This window comes from Misgurnus anguillicaudatus, chromosome 12 (genome assembly GCF_027580225.2).
Source record: "Misgurnus anguillicaudatus chromosome 12, ASM2758022v2, whole genome shotgun sequence".
Classification (NCBI taxonomy): domain Eukaryota; kingdom Metazoa; phylum Chordata; class Actinopteri; order Cypriniformes; family Cobitidae; genus Misgurnus; species Misgurnus anguillicaudatus.
In genome coordinates this window covers 1,889,441-1,905,065 of record NC_073348.2, presented here as the reverse complement: position 1 = coordinate 1,905,065, position 15,625 = coordinate 1,889,441, and the positions used below count along the sequence as shown (strand labels likewise).

The window sequence follows — 15,625 nt, the reverse complement described above, 5'->3', positions numbered from 1 at the left end:
CTATTTATTTATAGATTAATTAATGAATTTTTAAACAAATCTATTAATTGCTATTTTTATTGTTTAGGTAGTTATTAAATATTGAAGTTCTTTATTACATTTTGCATGACTCTTGTGGTCCTCTATAATGTAGTGGGTTGGGTTTAGGGTGTTTTTAATTTGTGAATTTAAACTGTTACCTAGAATTTATAAAATGTCATTTTATTTCCAACTTGTCTGTTGTCTTATTTTTTCAGATACTTAGCAACTGGAGACTCCTACCACTCACTCTCCTATCACTTCAGGGTGGGCTGGTCTACTGTGTCCAGCATGGTCCCTGAGGTGGCAAAGGCAATCTGGGAAGGTCTGGTTGATCAGCACATGCCAGTGCCACAAGAAGAAGACTGGAAGACGGTGGCCCAGGACTTCAGTGTGCGCTGGAATTTTCCCAATTGTTTGGAGGCTATTGATGAAAGCATGTTTCATCTAGGCTCCACCGAACTCGGGCTCCCTTTTCTACAACTATAAAGGGACCTACTCTGTCGCATTATTTTCAGTAGTTGATGCCAACTACTGCTTTACAGTAATCAATCTTGGTACTTATGGCCCTGGAAGTAATAGTGGAACCCTAAGGCAGTGGTTCCCAAACTTTTTCAGCGTGCGGCCCCCCTTGTGTACGGTGCATTCCTTTGCAGCCCCCCAAAGAAAATTTGTAACAAAAAACTGTTCTAAAACTCAACATTTGAATACAAAAAAACCCAACAACATTAAATTATACAAAAAATGTGTGCTTTTGGTTAGTAGGCTTATTTTTTTAGGTTTAATTACACAGAATTCATGATAAATTAAAGTATTTCATAAAATGTCATAAAACTGGGGCCCCCCTGGCACCATCTCGCGGCCCCCCAGTTTGAAAACCACTGCCCTAGGGGACTCTGCTTTTATTATTACTATTATATATGACATTACAATCACATAAAGCAGATTTTTCCTAGAATTGCCTGCCTAAACAAAAATCAAAGTAGCATAACACAAGTTCAAGTAAATTAGTAATCAAAGTAACTTTTATTAAAAAAACTTTAAATGTATGTCATGTATGTTTTTAATGTGTGGGAAGTTGAACATGCCAGAACATGAGCATTAATACCATAACAGGACTAAGAGTAAGAAATGAACATAAGTATGGGTTTTGAAGGTGTGTGTGTGTGTATGTAAGTATGTGTTTAAAAGAATAAACATGGAAAATCAAGAATGAGGCCCTGCAAAAAAGCACAGTTGTATTGTTAGATTCAATGTCACCACCATTCAGAATTTATAAAAGAATATCAACACGAGATATCAAAAACTCACGTTTAAACTCGGCTTCAAAAATGAGCTCGTGCATTTTCAGCTTGACAAGTGCCCTGGATTGGATATCAAACCTTTTCAGGGCTGGCAGCAAACTTTGCAGAAACTGCAAGTCAGGATCAGGTAATAGAGCAGGGGTGGAGGTTTCTACAGCTTCAACACTTTTCTTTTCGAAAGGGGAAACTGATGAGGCCTCTACTCTTTTGCAGCGTTTTTCTGGCTGGGCAAAGTTTGAGATCTTCCTCTTTCTGCTCTCCTTATCCTCTACCAGACTATCCATCCTCCTCTTTTCTTGACCTTGTCTTTCCTCAGCTCTTTTCTCCTCATTTCTTCTCTTTTCTCTTCTCTTCTCTTTCATGTTTCCAGCCTTAGGCAGAGATGATAGGAATGGAAGGAGGAAAGACATCTTTTGATAGTGCCGCCAAGGGCGTTTCTGGGTGGCAGCTGCTCCACTTTTTTTCTTCTTTTTCTTGTTCTTCTCCTCTCTCCTTTCCCTCACATAAACATCACAGAAACTCATCCATTTTTGTCTGCACTTATCCACTGTTAAGTTAAAAAAAATTTAAATCATGTGCTAGTGCACAAATTACACGTGATCATCAACTTCAAAATTAATGTAAACAAACATTTTTAAAACTGTGCATTGTTATTTTATTTTAACCTCTTAATACTGTAATTCATATACTGTAAAATAGGGAATAATGAGCCACGCCCTTCAACAAAAGTCAAGAACTTTATCACCAAATATAATGATGATTAAATCTCTATCAGCAGTAAATTATTTTAAAACTGTTCATTGTTATTTTACTTAAACCTTTTAATAATGTAAATCATACTGTTAAATGCGTAAGGGGTTCCTTTTGTGCCAAAATGAAGTCGACATGCTATCTGTGTATGCTATGTGTCGTCTTCCATGTCTATGTGTCTGTTTACTGTCTTTGTCTATGTGATTGCCCACATGACTCAACTTTTGTGTGTGTCAACTCAACTTACTCCTGTCGTCTTTCCTTGTCTGTGTCGTCTTGCTGTGTCAATGCGGCATGCATCATGACTATGTGAAGAGTTTGGTTCCAAAACGCGATAAACGCCATTTTCGAAAAAAAATGAGTTACTGCCAGAATCAGTATTATATCAGGTTTGTAGTTAAAAGTAAATTCTTAATTTTACGCAAAATCCAATATCCGCCGTGTTATTCTGTCATCTTTTCTCCCTTTTTTCCCAAAATGCAATAAACGCCACTCCCCCTTTTCTATAGAATGCCATATATTCGCTCCACATTTTACAGCGCATCTTTCCACGCAATGTAAACAAACAATGGTGGCGTGTTGAGTACACAGAATCCTAGCTTTCCTCATCTACTTTGTACTTCATGATCAACAAACAAACAAAAACAAAATAATACTTTAATAGCATTGATAAACCTGTGATGGTTTTCTGTGATGGGAAAGAAACGTAAGCCATCAACATCTAATAATTTACGCAAGAGCCACTCGGGAGACGGGTGCTTGTTTGCCCGGGCCGACAGCATCAAGTCTCTGTCATGCTAACACATTGATCCCGAGGGATCTTATGAAAAACTTTCCATAATTTTACTCAAGGTCAACGAAAATCGAGCAGGACCAAAACATTTTACAGCTGATCGCTGGTGAAAAACGTTAAAGGAATAGTCTACTCATTTTCAATATTAAAATATGTTATTACCTTAACTAAGAATTGTTGATACATCCCTATATCATCTGTGTGCGTGCACGTAAGCGTTGGAGCACGCTGTGACACTTCGATAGCATTTAGCTTAGCCCCATTCATTCAATGGTACCATTTAGAGATAAAGTTAGAAGTGACCAAACACATCAACGTTTTTCCTATTTAAGACGAGTAGTTATGAGAGTGAGAAGTGAAGCGGACTTTTCAGGCGAGTCGAAGTACTCCCAAAAGTGCTGTTACGCCATACAATATAGTTCCTCTTTTAAATCCGCTTAGAAAAGCGCTACATTTTATTTTGTACCACCAAACTTTTTCGTATAACTACTCGTCTTAAATAGGAAAAACATTGATGTGTTTGGTCACCTCCAACTTCATCTCCAAATGGCACCACTGAACGAATGGGGCCAAGCCAAACGCCACCGAAGCGCCGCAGCGCGCCCCAGCGCCCACGCGCACGCACACAGATGACAGAGGGATGTACCAACAATTCTTAGTTAAGGTAATAACATATTTTAATATTGAAAATGACTAGACTATTCCTTTAAGCGACGACGTCAAGTATAACCGCAGCAATGACAGTGTTCTTAATATGACAAACTAAGTGTTTTGATTAATGACATTAATGTTTATATTTTTAATTAGTGTGTACAACTAGTCAACTAAATGAATATAACATGACAAAGATAAATGCACATTTATATAGGCGATTGATTCAATAGATTTGTAGCATTTTGAATAAAAACTTGTCATGGATTTATTGCATTTTGTCAAGTTATGGATTTTTTTATAACCTAAAGATGCTATGTAAAGTTTATAACAGAAAATAGTGGTTTTCATCTTGTCACTTTCTTGGTATAGAAAACACGTTTTTACAGAAATTTGTCAAGATGGATTTATTGCGTTTTGGAACCAAACTCTTCATGTGTCGTTTTCCTCTGTCGTTACCATGTGTTGTTATATATATCTCTGATCATATGCATGTGAAAGGCAATTTCTGGTATAAATAGCAGAACACAAAAGGTTTTCTTTGTCATTAGAAATGCAGTCAAAATGTGGGACAGCAAGGATAACTGATCATGAAGGTAAGAACCTTAACCATGCTAGGTGAGGGATATACTATGGCTGAAAAAACAAACCAATTGATGAGATATTCGTGTCATATGTGTATTTGACTTATCAATAAATTCGTATTAACTTTTTGTTAGCTGTCCTATTTTGAGAAAATGATTAGCCTAAAAATAATAGTATAATTAATATATAATAAAGTACATTCTTAAAATGAGGTTAAAGCCTTGGAAAGACATCACTTTTCAACTAGAATTGCACGTCATTTAGCAAAAGCAAAAACAACACATAGTAACGTTACATGGTAACGACACATGGTAACGACACATGGTAACGACACATGGTAACGACAGAGGAAAACGAAACATAGTCATGACGCATGCCCCATTAACACAGCAAGACGACACAGTAAAACAACAAGGAAATACGACAGGAGTAAGTTAAGTTCCCTGCTGAAAAAACCAGCATGGACCAGCATGGGAATTATGCTGGTCTATGCTGGTTTGATGCTGGTTTAGCTGGTGGTCACCAGGATGCCAGCACCAAAACACAACATATGATGTGTCTTGCTGGTATGACCAGCATTGTAAGTTGGTGCTAATGATGGTTTGATGCTAGTATAGCTGGTGCTAATGCTGGTTTAGCTGGTGTTCACTAGCAAACCAGCACCAAAACACAACTTATGCTGGTCTTGCTGGTATGCTGTTTTTTCAGCAGGACACATACACAAAAGTTGAGTCATGTGGGCAATCACATAGACACAGACAGTAAACAGACACATAGACATGGAAGACGACACATACCATACACAGATAGCATGTCGACTTACTTTTGGCACAAAAGAAACCCCATAATGCGGGAATAATGCAACTGCATGGAAATACTAGGCTAGATCCTAATTAAATGCCGTATACACGGGTTTCCTGTTTACAAACATTACAGGGTACAGGGTGCATCCTGGAGGCAAAAAGCCTGATTGGTGAGCTGGATTGCTACTGCAACAACAACCTTAAGTATTCAAGCTTTCTATATATTGTTTGTATATAAATAAAACTTGATATTAGTTGTATCTGTTTATCTGTCTGTAATTTTGCAGTGTTAATGTGACACGTGTATGAATTATAGTGTTAAGCTAGTAATAGCGCATCTACTGGTATGTTAACATCAGGCACCCAGCACTGACTTTGTTGGTATTATTATTCACACAACAACTCCTTGACATTTTGACTTACAGACACCGCTATAGCCTACAACACAAGACACGTCTCTTCTTTCTGCCTCTCGGTTGCCGAGAAATGTACCAAAAAAGTTTCAAACATTTAGCACATTTTGCAAATACAACAAACCTGGCAGTCCGACAGTTTCGGCAATTTGCTTCCATGCCTCATTTTTTTTGTTAAAATCGCTGTATGATTTTAAAGATGGGTTATAAATGATGGGGTATTTCGAGACCGCGTGAATGAGCTTCTCTCCCATGCTGTCTCCTCCACGACCAGATGCACAATACTGCTCCTGGTTAAACGAAACTGACGTGACTGTGTGCAGGAGGGAAAGATCTCCGGAAGATGGCAATAGTGTCACTCTGTAAATACAAGCCGCAGTTAAACCCAATGAAGAGAAAAATTCAATCCATTACACAGCAAAGAGCAGTAGATGGCGCTAATGATCTACCGAAGATTGTGAACCGCCAATAAACACGAAGAAGAAGAAGAGACACGAGTATCAAACGCTGAGTGTTTACATCTGTTTTATTTTCTGTTTGTTGGTTTTCTGTAAACAGATTCTTATTTCCGTGTATTTTAGTGTTGAGATGATGAGAGATGAGATGGAGATTAAAACGGAACCTACAGAAATAAAAACTGAACCCATAGAAATAAAAACCGAACCTACAGAAATAAACATTGAACCTACAGAAGAGGAAGATCCCACTGATGAAGATGAGGACTATCATGATGATGAGGATGAAGAAATAAAAACTGAACCCACAGAAGAGGAAGATTCCACTGATGAAGACGACGATGAAGATGATTTTATTCCTTCAGGTATGTTTCTTCTGTTGGCTTTTCACAACAATTAATGAATTATTAGAGAGTACTTTACTTAAATATATTGATTTAATCCTCCTCATTATATGTAAATGTGTTTTACTTACCATAAGATTAGGGGTAAATACATTAATAACAGCGTGGTTTCTTCAGATAAATGTCAGTATTTAATGTGACCTTTCTTGTCTCTAAACACTTCTTGAACTTGAAGAGACTGAAGTCATTAAAAAATTATATTTAAAAGATCCTGCATTTTCCTGTGAAGTGTTTAGAGGAGATCACATGAAATACTTTACATTTATAAAATATGTTTTTTTAATACTGCATACCATACAAGTTTGCTGTATTTTCTGGTTGTAATCTAATAAATATGACTAAAAAATTTTAACACTTAACAATAAGGTTGTATTTGTTAACAATGTACATGCATATAACAATGAACTATCAATAAACAATACTTATACAGCAATTTTAGCATTAACTAACACAAAAGTAACATCTAGTTACTGCACAATTAATTAACATGAACAACTGTATTAAAGGTAGGGTAACAGATTTGATCCTGAAACATTTTTAGTTATGCTGGTTAAAAGTCTCTTCACATCCTGATAGCAATCACTGTGTTAAGTTGTTTATGTATTTGTAGAAATGTATGTCATCTGTGAAAGGCGTAGAAGCAAAAAATGTTCAACCGATCATAGATTTCGGTCCGAAAGGACGTTTCCTTTTTTGTCCCTCATACGTAAGCGTAATTTGAATGCCCACCGCGCAAGCTAACTGCCTGGATCAGCAAAGAGCAAAAATCCAAATTAACATCTGCAACTTTACTGCTTTATCCCGAGATGCAAACAGCTGCAGGAGGCAAAGGGTCTGAAAGAGTTGTTGCACTGTTATTTTTGGTAAAGTAGGTACGCCATATGTTTGTATTGAGATGGATTCAGATATTCTACTTTTATGAAACATTGTGTTGCTTATGAAATTTGTGTTCGTTTGTGATTCTGATGTAAACCAGTTGTTTATGTTGGTTGTTTTGGAAGTGTTATTCACTTTGTACTGCAAAGTTTTCTCACTGGTGAATGAGACATGAGATGTGATCTGTGCGTGTTCATGTGCTTTGAAAGAGGCGTGACTTTGGATGGCGATTTGACTTGAGGGTGGGATCTCTTGATTTCATTGCTAGGCGCCTACCATTAGCATTTTTCAAAATCTGAAACCCTACCTTTAACATTAACAAATCTAATGTGGGCTTAGTGACCTGGCTGAGATATTCGCACAATGAAGCTTGTTTTCTAAAGCTCACAATTCACTCATGACTCTGACATCAATATCACACTCGTAAGGAAAAAGGCACGTTGGTGATGGGTAGGGCTGTGTATCGCCAACAATTCCCCGATACGATACGTATCCCGATACAAGGGTCCCGATACGATGCGCATCACGATACAAGACTATTTTGAATTACATTTTTTGTTCAGACTTTTGTAACATAATTATTATTATTATCTGTTTATTGTTCATTGAATAAGCAGTGTTGTAACAGTTGTGTTTTTGCCATTCATTTATTAGCTTTTGGGGTCACATAGAAATGCTTAAAATCCCAGAGTTAGTACTTATGTTTTTTAAAGCAGTTTTACAAAGGTAGTGCCTTACTCTAGGCATTATATTTGTCTCTCATTTAATTATTTTATATCTTTGAACATATCTATAAACATCCAGTCAGAGTTAATACTATTTAGTAGAAATCAGATTATTAATGTGACAGCTATAGTTTGAAGTAGCTCTGTATCTCTAGACGTACACTTTTCACATGCAAATCTTTGTTCTTCTCAAATGGGTTAGTACTGTTTTATAAGAGAGTGGCTAATAAAGCCCTTTGCTGTAGTATAGGCTAAGATATCTGCGCTTTCATACTGAACTCATTGATTTTAAATATGCGCGCGAGCGAGAAAGAGAGAGAGCGCGAGTACGCGGCTCGCTATGCAGACACGTGCGCCAGCGAGACAGACACGCAAAGTGAAACTATACCCCGCTTCCTTAACTCTACGTACTCCACGGGACACATGCGTCCTTTCCATATGGATCAACAGCGTTTTTCTTCACGTTACTTTCAAAAGTGCATCCGAATCGATACGGAAGGTGCTGTATCGATGCGCGCATCGTCATGCGTCCATGACGATGTATCGTCGTATCGATATTTTGAACACAGCACTAGTGATGGGACGGTATGAAAATTCCATATCATGATTATAGTGACCAAAGTTATCACGGTTATCAATATTATCATGGTTTTCTTAAACTGATACACACACTGAAAACATTTGAACAAGTTTTATTTTTGAAAATCACAATTTAATATTTCATGTCCCTAAAATTACTTCTGTGGTAAAACAAATCTGTCTAATAAGTTTACCGTGTATGAATGCAATACATTATCCATTAAATGCCGCCTTGTGCAAAAAACTATGTTGCATGTGCGTGCCTGCGTCAAACTGATTCTGGCTGGACAGGATTTACCGCGGGTTTTCAAAATCACGGTAATCAAACACGGTTGTAATGATAATTAAATTTTAAACGATAATACTAACCATCAGGATATTTTATCGTGGTTAATCGTGAAACCAGTAATCGTCCCATTCCTACAGCACTATGGGGTTTGGTCCTAAATTAAAAAGTCCTCCTTAAATCTTTTGCAAACATTCCTTAAATTGTAATACTCATTTAACCCTTATATAAAAAATGCTTTAAAATTTTTCAAACACTCAACAACACATTGTGGGCAAATTCACTACCCTTTCATGTTGTTTGGGATGAAAAAATCCAATAAATTCAATTGCTGTAATAATGCATCAGAACACTATTTCTTTTTTTTCAATTTTTTTGCTTAAATCTGTTAATCAACCTCAGTCCTGATCAAAACTACTAAATGTTTACAAAAAGTCCATGATTTTAATTATTTTATTGCCAAGTTTATAAATGATGTCAGTGTTTCTCACAGATCTAAAAAGTACTTGTGGTGGTAGCTGGTGAAAAAGGCAAACATTATTACCCACCGTCAAAAAAATAGTTTACTATACGTGTGACAAACAACTAGTAATGTGTGACATAACCCAGTACTTTGATTTATTAAACATTTATATTAATTTCACATCATCATTCATAAATCCAACCACCCCAAACTCTCTTGGTGAAGTTAACATTGTGAGAGGTGTAAAATACTATTAAACACTGCTGAATACAATAACATGAATAGTATATTTATAATAGACAATGTAGGAATATTATAAACAGGTATAGAGATTATAAATGTGACCGGTTTTATAATGGTTTATGCTTAATTCACTTATTACATGAAGGAGAATCAGTAAAAGTGTCTTTCTCTTTCTATTCCTCGCTTGCAGATTAAAAGAGCTTAATCCATTTATTATATCTGATTCAGAAGTATACTTGCTGTCCCGGTGATGGGTGACTTTACGTTACAGCTTTAAGTTTTTATATCTTGAGTCAGCTTACATAATAGCTTTTGCTCGCTCAGTGCAGTGGGCTTGACATTAGTATTACTTATTTGCTGCAATCGGTGTGCTCTCTGAGCAAACATTTTGGATATAAAAAAGATGGTTCATTACTTACTTTACTTTATTACAGACTCAAAGTCCATCAAAATTACAACAGTAACAAATAAATACACATTAAAACAATAAAGGGCAACAAATATATTAAATAAATTTTACATTTTGAAAAGGCAGTTAAACCAATGCATCCGCATATATGACTGATAGTGGACCCCAGAAAGTAAATTTATATACCAAATTCCTCATTAGAGATTGTACTCTGGTCATACAGAACAACTCACTAGCACTACTTCACCACATTTTTTCAACAGGATTTTCATGCAATCATTGTAAGCTACCTGCAGCTTATGAAGACTCTCTTTCTTAAATTTAATCCATAAAGGTGCAGTATAAAAAGGAGTGCAATATGTTCTTAAAAGGTTTATTTTTACCTATCTGAACACACATGAAATTTTCTCATCAACATTTTTGCTTGAGCGTATAGCATACAACGCTTCCTATAGATATCCTCATCATCACTTAAATCCTCATTGACATGTCCTAAATATTTTTTTACTGCATGTACTCAACGCTTGCTGCGATAAATAAAAATCTGGAAACTGAAGGTCTCTGTGTTCTCTAGTTCTACATTAGTGATATGGCAATATTTCATTAAAGTGGGACCCGTGAGTTGGAAAAAATGTCGACCCGCGGGTCCCGCTTTCATGAAACATTTAGGCCAACCTGCCCCGCACCACTGTATCTATTTTTACAACCTGCCCCGCATCCGCGACCATTAAAATACATACTAGTAGGGCTGTGACGATTAATCGTGCAAATGCGCGTTTTCTCAATGAATGAATTTGAATGAATTATGGTAAAATGCTGCCACATCCAAAAGCCAGAGGGCGCTCTCGTGTAGAAATGCCATTTGTGTTACAGTCTCGAAGAAGTATCATTACAAACACTATTCCAGGAAATGTCTAAACGGATATTTATATTGCTGTTCTTAAGATTGTTTCAGGTATTTTCATGATAATAAAACTATTTTGAATGATTGTGTGTGAGTGTTGCTTTTTTAATTCACATTATAAACGACTCAAACTCATAATGATTTTAGCTTGATTAGGACTTCCTACTGATCACAGAGCCGTAGTACACACACAAGCTGTGCATGAAACACAGAATCGCAGCCTTGCGATTCAGAATCGATTTCAGGCAGGTCTTTTTAACGGAGAACGCGATGTATCGTCACACCCCTACATACTACGCATCTGTAATGTAAATAAAAAGAGACTTTATTTCAGCCTAAAAGTGCATGGAATCAGCCATTAGATTACATCGCCCTATAAACTGGCAACAACATACGCGAATGAACCATAGAAACCAGCATGGTCATATTAATATAGAGATAGGATAATGATAAACATTTTCAAAATTTACAAAGCAGCGTTTGTATTATCTGTTCACAAATTCCCTACCTTAATTTCTCCCACAGATCATCTTTCATCTTTTAATTCCCCGTTTGTTTTGTTGTTGTGGCTGGCAGGGGGAGCTACTTGGCACTTCCGTGACGTGACGCCAAAGGTTTGGGGATATTAAGTTACGTAATTTAACCTTACCAAAGAACCTAATAAAATATAAAATATATATTCCCAAATATTTAATATATGCTACAGGGAATTAGACGCTAGGGGTGGGCAATACAGCCTCAAAATGATATCATGATATTTCACAGTATGCCGCAGCGCGCTCATCTCACTATGCAAACGCTCCATTTTACATAGTAAACTTGAAAGATCACACATTGATAAATGTCACAGGTGGTGACTCGTCCAAATAGTGCGACAAAAATTGGGGGATTTAACGCCACACTCATTTAACAGTTTTAATAAGCTTTTTATATTGCTTCTGAGTGCCTTTACAGGCTACACACCGTTGCTTGGTGTGTGGGCGGAGTTCCGCTCTGAATCAAACGTGGTCGAGCCCACCAAAACTATTTGATCCTGGCTCATCGTTTTAATTTTTACAGAAAGGAAGTTAAGGAATTCATCCTTGATAATTGTTTTTCCATCAATGGTCTCACAAATCATTGGTTTAGTCCTAGTTTTAGTTTTAGGCAGACTAACTCCAGGAGCAGATGTAGCGCGATAACCCCTATCTACCATCTTGTCCTTGTCATTAATAATATTATTATTAAAAATGAGCCAGTTGTTATCGCCATCTGCACACTTGAGACTACACATTCACTTTAGCACGTTAGCGCTGCTTTGGAAGCTTTGTGTTACAGTGCGCAATATAACCTGTTCATGTTTCATGTGTAAAAAAAACGTGGTATTTTTCACACAATTTATTTACTTGACAATTTACTTTATTTTCTCTATACCGTTGTTTTCACTGTCCTAAAAACGGGTTGATGTTATCCTTGATCTATGAAGTCCATCCTTTAGAAATAGATAATGGGTTCTGATTGTGTAGTTTGTTTACTGTGTTGTGATTCGACAGCAGCTTAGCTTAGCAGAGCCGCTTGAGTTTAGCTGGTGACTTGAATATTCCTGTGGGTGGAGTTTAGTCAAAAACTTTGGCTGTTTCTCAATTCTAGGAATGCAAAGAACGGACTTGTGTTCTCGTGGAGACTGGTCTTGCCAGGCGACCTTGGAAGAACGAACTCAGAAGGTTGCGAGAACACAGAACGCACTTGTGAGAATTGAGATGTGTGCGATCTTACTGCTGGTCACGTGACCTTCCCAGATTTCAAGTCGCAAGTCTGCACTCGATGCATCCTTAATATCAAGAACTCATCCGGGTATTTTCATGTGTCCTCTGTAGTCTGTACTTGCGTTCTTGAGAATTGGAATTGAACTTCGACTGTTAATGATGACGTAGAGTGAGGACGCAAGATCGCTGAAGAACACATATTGAGAAACAGCCTTTTTATTGACGTCATTGGGAAGTAGAGGGCTGTAGTCACAACTGGTCATTCGCTGTAGACTTTGAAAGTGGAATTCTGTTAAATATATTGCCTGTTAGTCAACTATGAGCTTTATCATGTTGCAGGTATTATTAATACGCACAACCGGCGCAACGTCATAGAATGTCTCTGAACAGGTTCACGCCCACTTTTGGGGGAAATCACACTAGACGTTCCATCGGCTTCCATTCAAAACAGCGGAACAAAGCAACCTTCGCACACAGCCGGCAGGCGTAAACAACCCACGAAATCACTCAGATCAAACATGTTGAGTAATTATCTGTCCACCCTGCCTGCCATAGAGCGCGAAAGATACATTAACATATTTAATTTGGTCAATATAAAAACATGTCCCTTTCATTCTCCCAGCATCAAATTTGTGTAACAACGCTCCCTATTGCCCAGAGGTGTCTTACCCGGACATTAAACTCGTACCTCATCGAGTCAACAGGGAAGCAAGTGAATGACTTTACTTCGTATTTGAAAGTTACTTCGTATTTATTTATTATGTCTTTATATTTAGAGTAATGAGTGCAGTTTTCCGTCCAGCCATACAACTAACTGGCTTAGCGATATTTCCAGCAATTACTGGATGGCGTTGTTACACAAAATTTAACGCTGTGAGAATGAAAGGGAAGTACTCCCAAAAGTGCTATTACGCCATAACATGTAGCTCCTCTTTTAAATCCGCTTAGAAAAGCGCTACGTTTTATTTTGTACCACCAAACTTGCTCGTATAACTACTCGTCTTAAATAGGAAAAACGTTGATGTGTTTGGTCACTTCTAACTTTATCTCTAAATGGTACCATTGAATGAATGGGGCTAAGCTAAATGCTATCGAAGCGTCGCAGCATGCTCCAGCGCTTACGTGCACGCACACAGATGAGAGGGATGTATCAACAATTCTTAGTTAAGGTAATAACATATTTTAATATTGAAAATGAGTAGACTATTCCTTTAAATTTTAAGCAATTCCTTGCTTAAAATTCCACGTGAAACTTTCTTTAAAAAGTGGATGCAAAAATGATGCACTATAGTTTTAAGTATATCCAGTAGAAAAAAATGTCAGTGTAGAAAGGCCTACTGACAAAAGCATTTAGCTTTTGTTTTAAATTGGGTTGAAACCTTAAATGAAAACATTGTAACAACTGTAACAATTGTAATTTTAAAGGCAACAACTGCATAGTTTCACAATCCAAACAACACAATCGAAACACATTTAAAGGTTCTCTAAGCAAATTCACGCGTTAGACCATAAAACATTTTTTGTTACATACAGCAAACATCATCTCACTATCTGCTTGCTGCCTGTCCGCTGATCAAACTGTAAAAAAACGCGTTCTCTGTAGACAGCTCAGAATCCACAAATTGCAATAATAACAAACTGGCCAAACCTACACCAGAAACCATAACAAAGTATTCTAACCAATAAACGCCAAGAAGGATTTGGGGGTTGGGTTTGGGCGCGTTCATGAAAGCACGGAAGGGAGGGGGAGGGGGAGGAGTTAACTACACTCATTTGTTTGAAAACACATTTCAAAAATCAACACACATATTTGCTTAGAACGCCTTTAACACTCCAAACAAAGATGTTACTGTGCTCATTCAGCATGTTTTTGTTTTAAAATTTTGTGTAAAGAAAAAATTATTTCCAGTCAATAAATAAAAATAAAAAGTAAATAAATAAAAGCAAAGTAGGCTATATAAATAAATGATAAAAAAAATGTTAAATCAAATAATGTTTAGTGCAACGAGTAAAACAAAGATGCTACAGCATGTGCTTTTTAAATCATTGGGCCCTATTTTAACGATCTAAGCGCATTGTCTAAAGCGCACAGCGCAACGTCTAAATGGGCGTGTCCGAATCCACTTTTGGTAATTTAACGACGGGAAAAATGGTTTGTGCGCCGAACGCATGGTCGAAAAGGGTTGGTCCTATTGTAATGGGAGTATTTTGGGCAAAACGTGCAATAAATCAATGAGAGTCTCAGCTCTCATCCCCTTTAAAACCCTGTTGCGCTGGCGCTATGTCTAATCCCTATTTAGATGACGGACTTTGTAAACTGAAAAACTAAGCGGAGAAAGAAGATCCCCAGTTTAACATTAATGTTAAATAATTGTGTTGTTTTTCACTTGTATTGAAATTGTTATTTTTTTATTAAAACCTTTAAAAATCGTTTTCTTTTAGTCATGGAAGTAAAATAACAGGCTTTTAGTTGCTTTAAATGTATGGCTATCCAATATCATCAAAATATAATTTACAAGTATGTAAGAAAAGGTTTGTACTCTAAAAATACTTTATTTGTAACAAACAGGAGTTAAAGAATTTACAAACGGCTCTCCTTTCAGCACTTGGACAGCGTCACAAGATTTTTTAAGCATTGCTTAAAAATGTTTCTCATCTCACCATATCCGCAGGTACAGAGTCATCATATACAATAAATCCGTTAGGTAGCATTAAAAAAAACATTTAAAAACAGATGCATTTGTTTAAAGCAAAGCATTTATTTACTTACCAGGCTGCAGGTAAAGCAGCTCTTGGCGCCTTCTAACGTCTCATCATTAGTCCTCATTTATGTCCAAGAGACTCAATAATAATCTTTTACATTCAATCCTTTAATCTTTCATATTTAATAACGTTTTTGTGCTGCTGCCCATTCATGTACTATGTGATAAGCAAACCCGCGTTGTCCTCCCGTTTATAGGCGCATTTTACTAATGCGCTCTTTAAATAACAAAAAAACATTGTGCCATTGACTTTAGACTTTAGACCAGGTTTTTGTTGGTCAATGGCGTAGTCTATTTTAGTTGCCTCAAAATAGCAACGTGCCAACAATGCGCCTAAACACACCTCGTTTTCAGACCAGAACGCCCATGGGCGCAAAAGGGGGCGCAAATGCATTTGCTATTTAAACAACGTGGCACTAAACGTGAAAATTATAATCGCGCAGGGTGGAAACTAGCG

The 15,625-nt window shown here is 37.0% G+C and overlaps 2 protein-coding genes across 2 annotated transcripts in view; one reads left to right on the top strand and one right to left on the bottom strand.

Moving 5' to 3' along the window:
* Nucleotides 1-1,021: 1,021 nt before the first annotated feature.
* On the bottom strand, nucleotides 1,022-5,666 carry LOC129446092 (uncharacterized). The gene is made up of 3 exons (XM_055207053.2): nucleotides 5,442-5,666; nucleotides 1,330-1,869; nucleotides 1,022-1,238 (listed from the first exon to the last, which is right to left on the bottom strand). Exons 1-3 carry the CDS (start codon nucleotides 5,569-5,571, stop codon nucleotides 1,225-1,227), a joined length of 684 nt encoding a protein of 227 aa, XP_055063028.2. The 5' UTR covers nucleotides 5,572-5,666; the 3' UTR covers nucleotides 1,022-1,224.
* The window catches only part of LOC129446093 (uncharacterized), a 37,511-nt gene continuing 27,486 nt past the window's right edge, over nucleotides 5,601-15,625 (top strand). The window contains exon 1 of the mRNA XM_073873762.1: nucleotides 5,601-6,137. Within this exon, the coding sequence (XP_073729863.1) occupies nucleotides 5,906-6,137 (232 nt within the window). The 5' untranslated portion in view covers nucleotides 5,601-5,905. The remainder of the gene's footprint in view (nucleotides 6,138-15,625) is intronic.

What these genes read in the sequence shown, in the direction of transcription:
- LOC129446092 (XM_055207053.2), bottom strand. Translation starts at nt 5,571, where the DNA reads ATGGGAGAGAAGCTCATTCACGCGGTCTCGAAATACCCCATCATTTAT. An exon ending in CGAAACTGTCGGACTGCCAG is followed by an intron (nt 1,870 to 5,441) that starts GTTTGTTGTATT and finishes TTAACTTAACAG; the next exon opens with TGGATAAGTGCAGACAAAAA.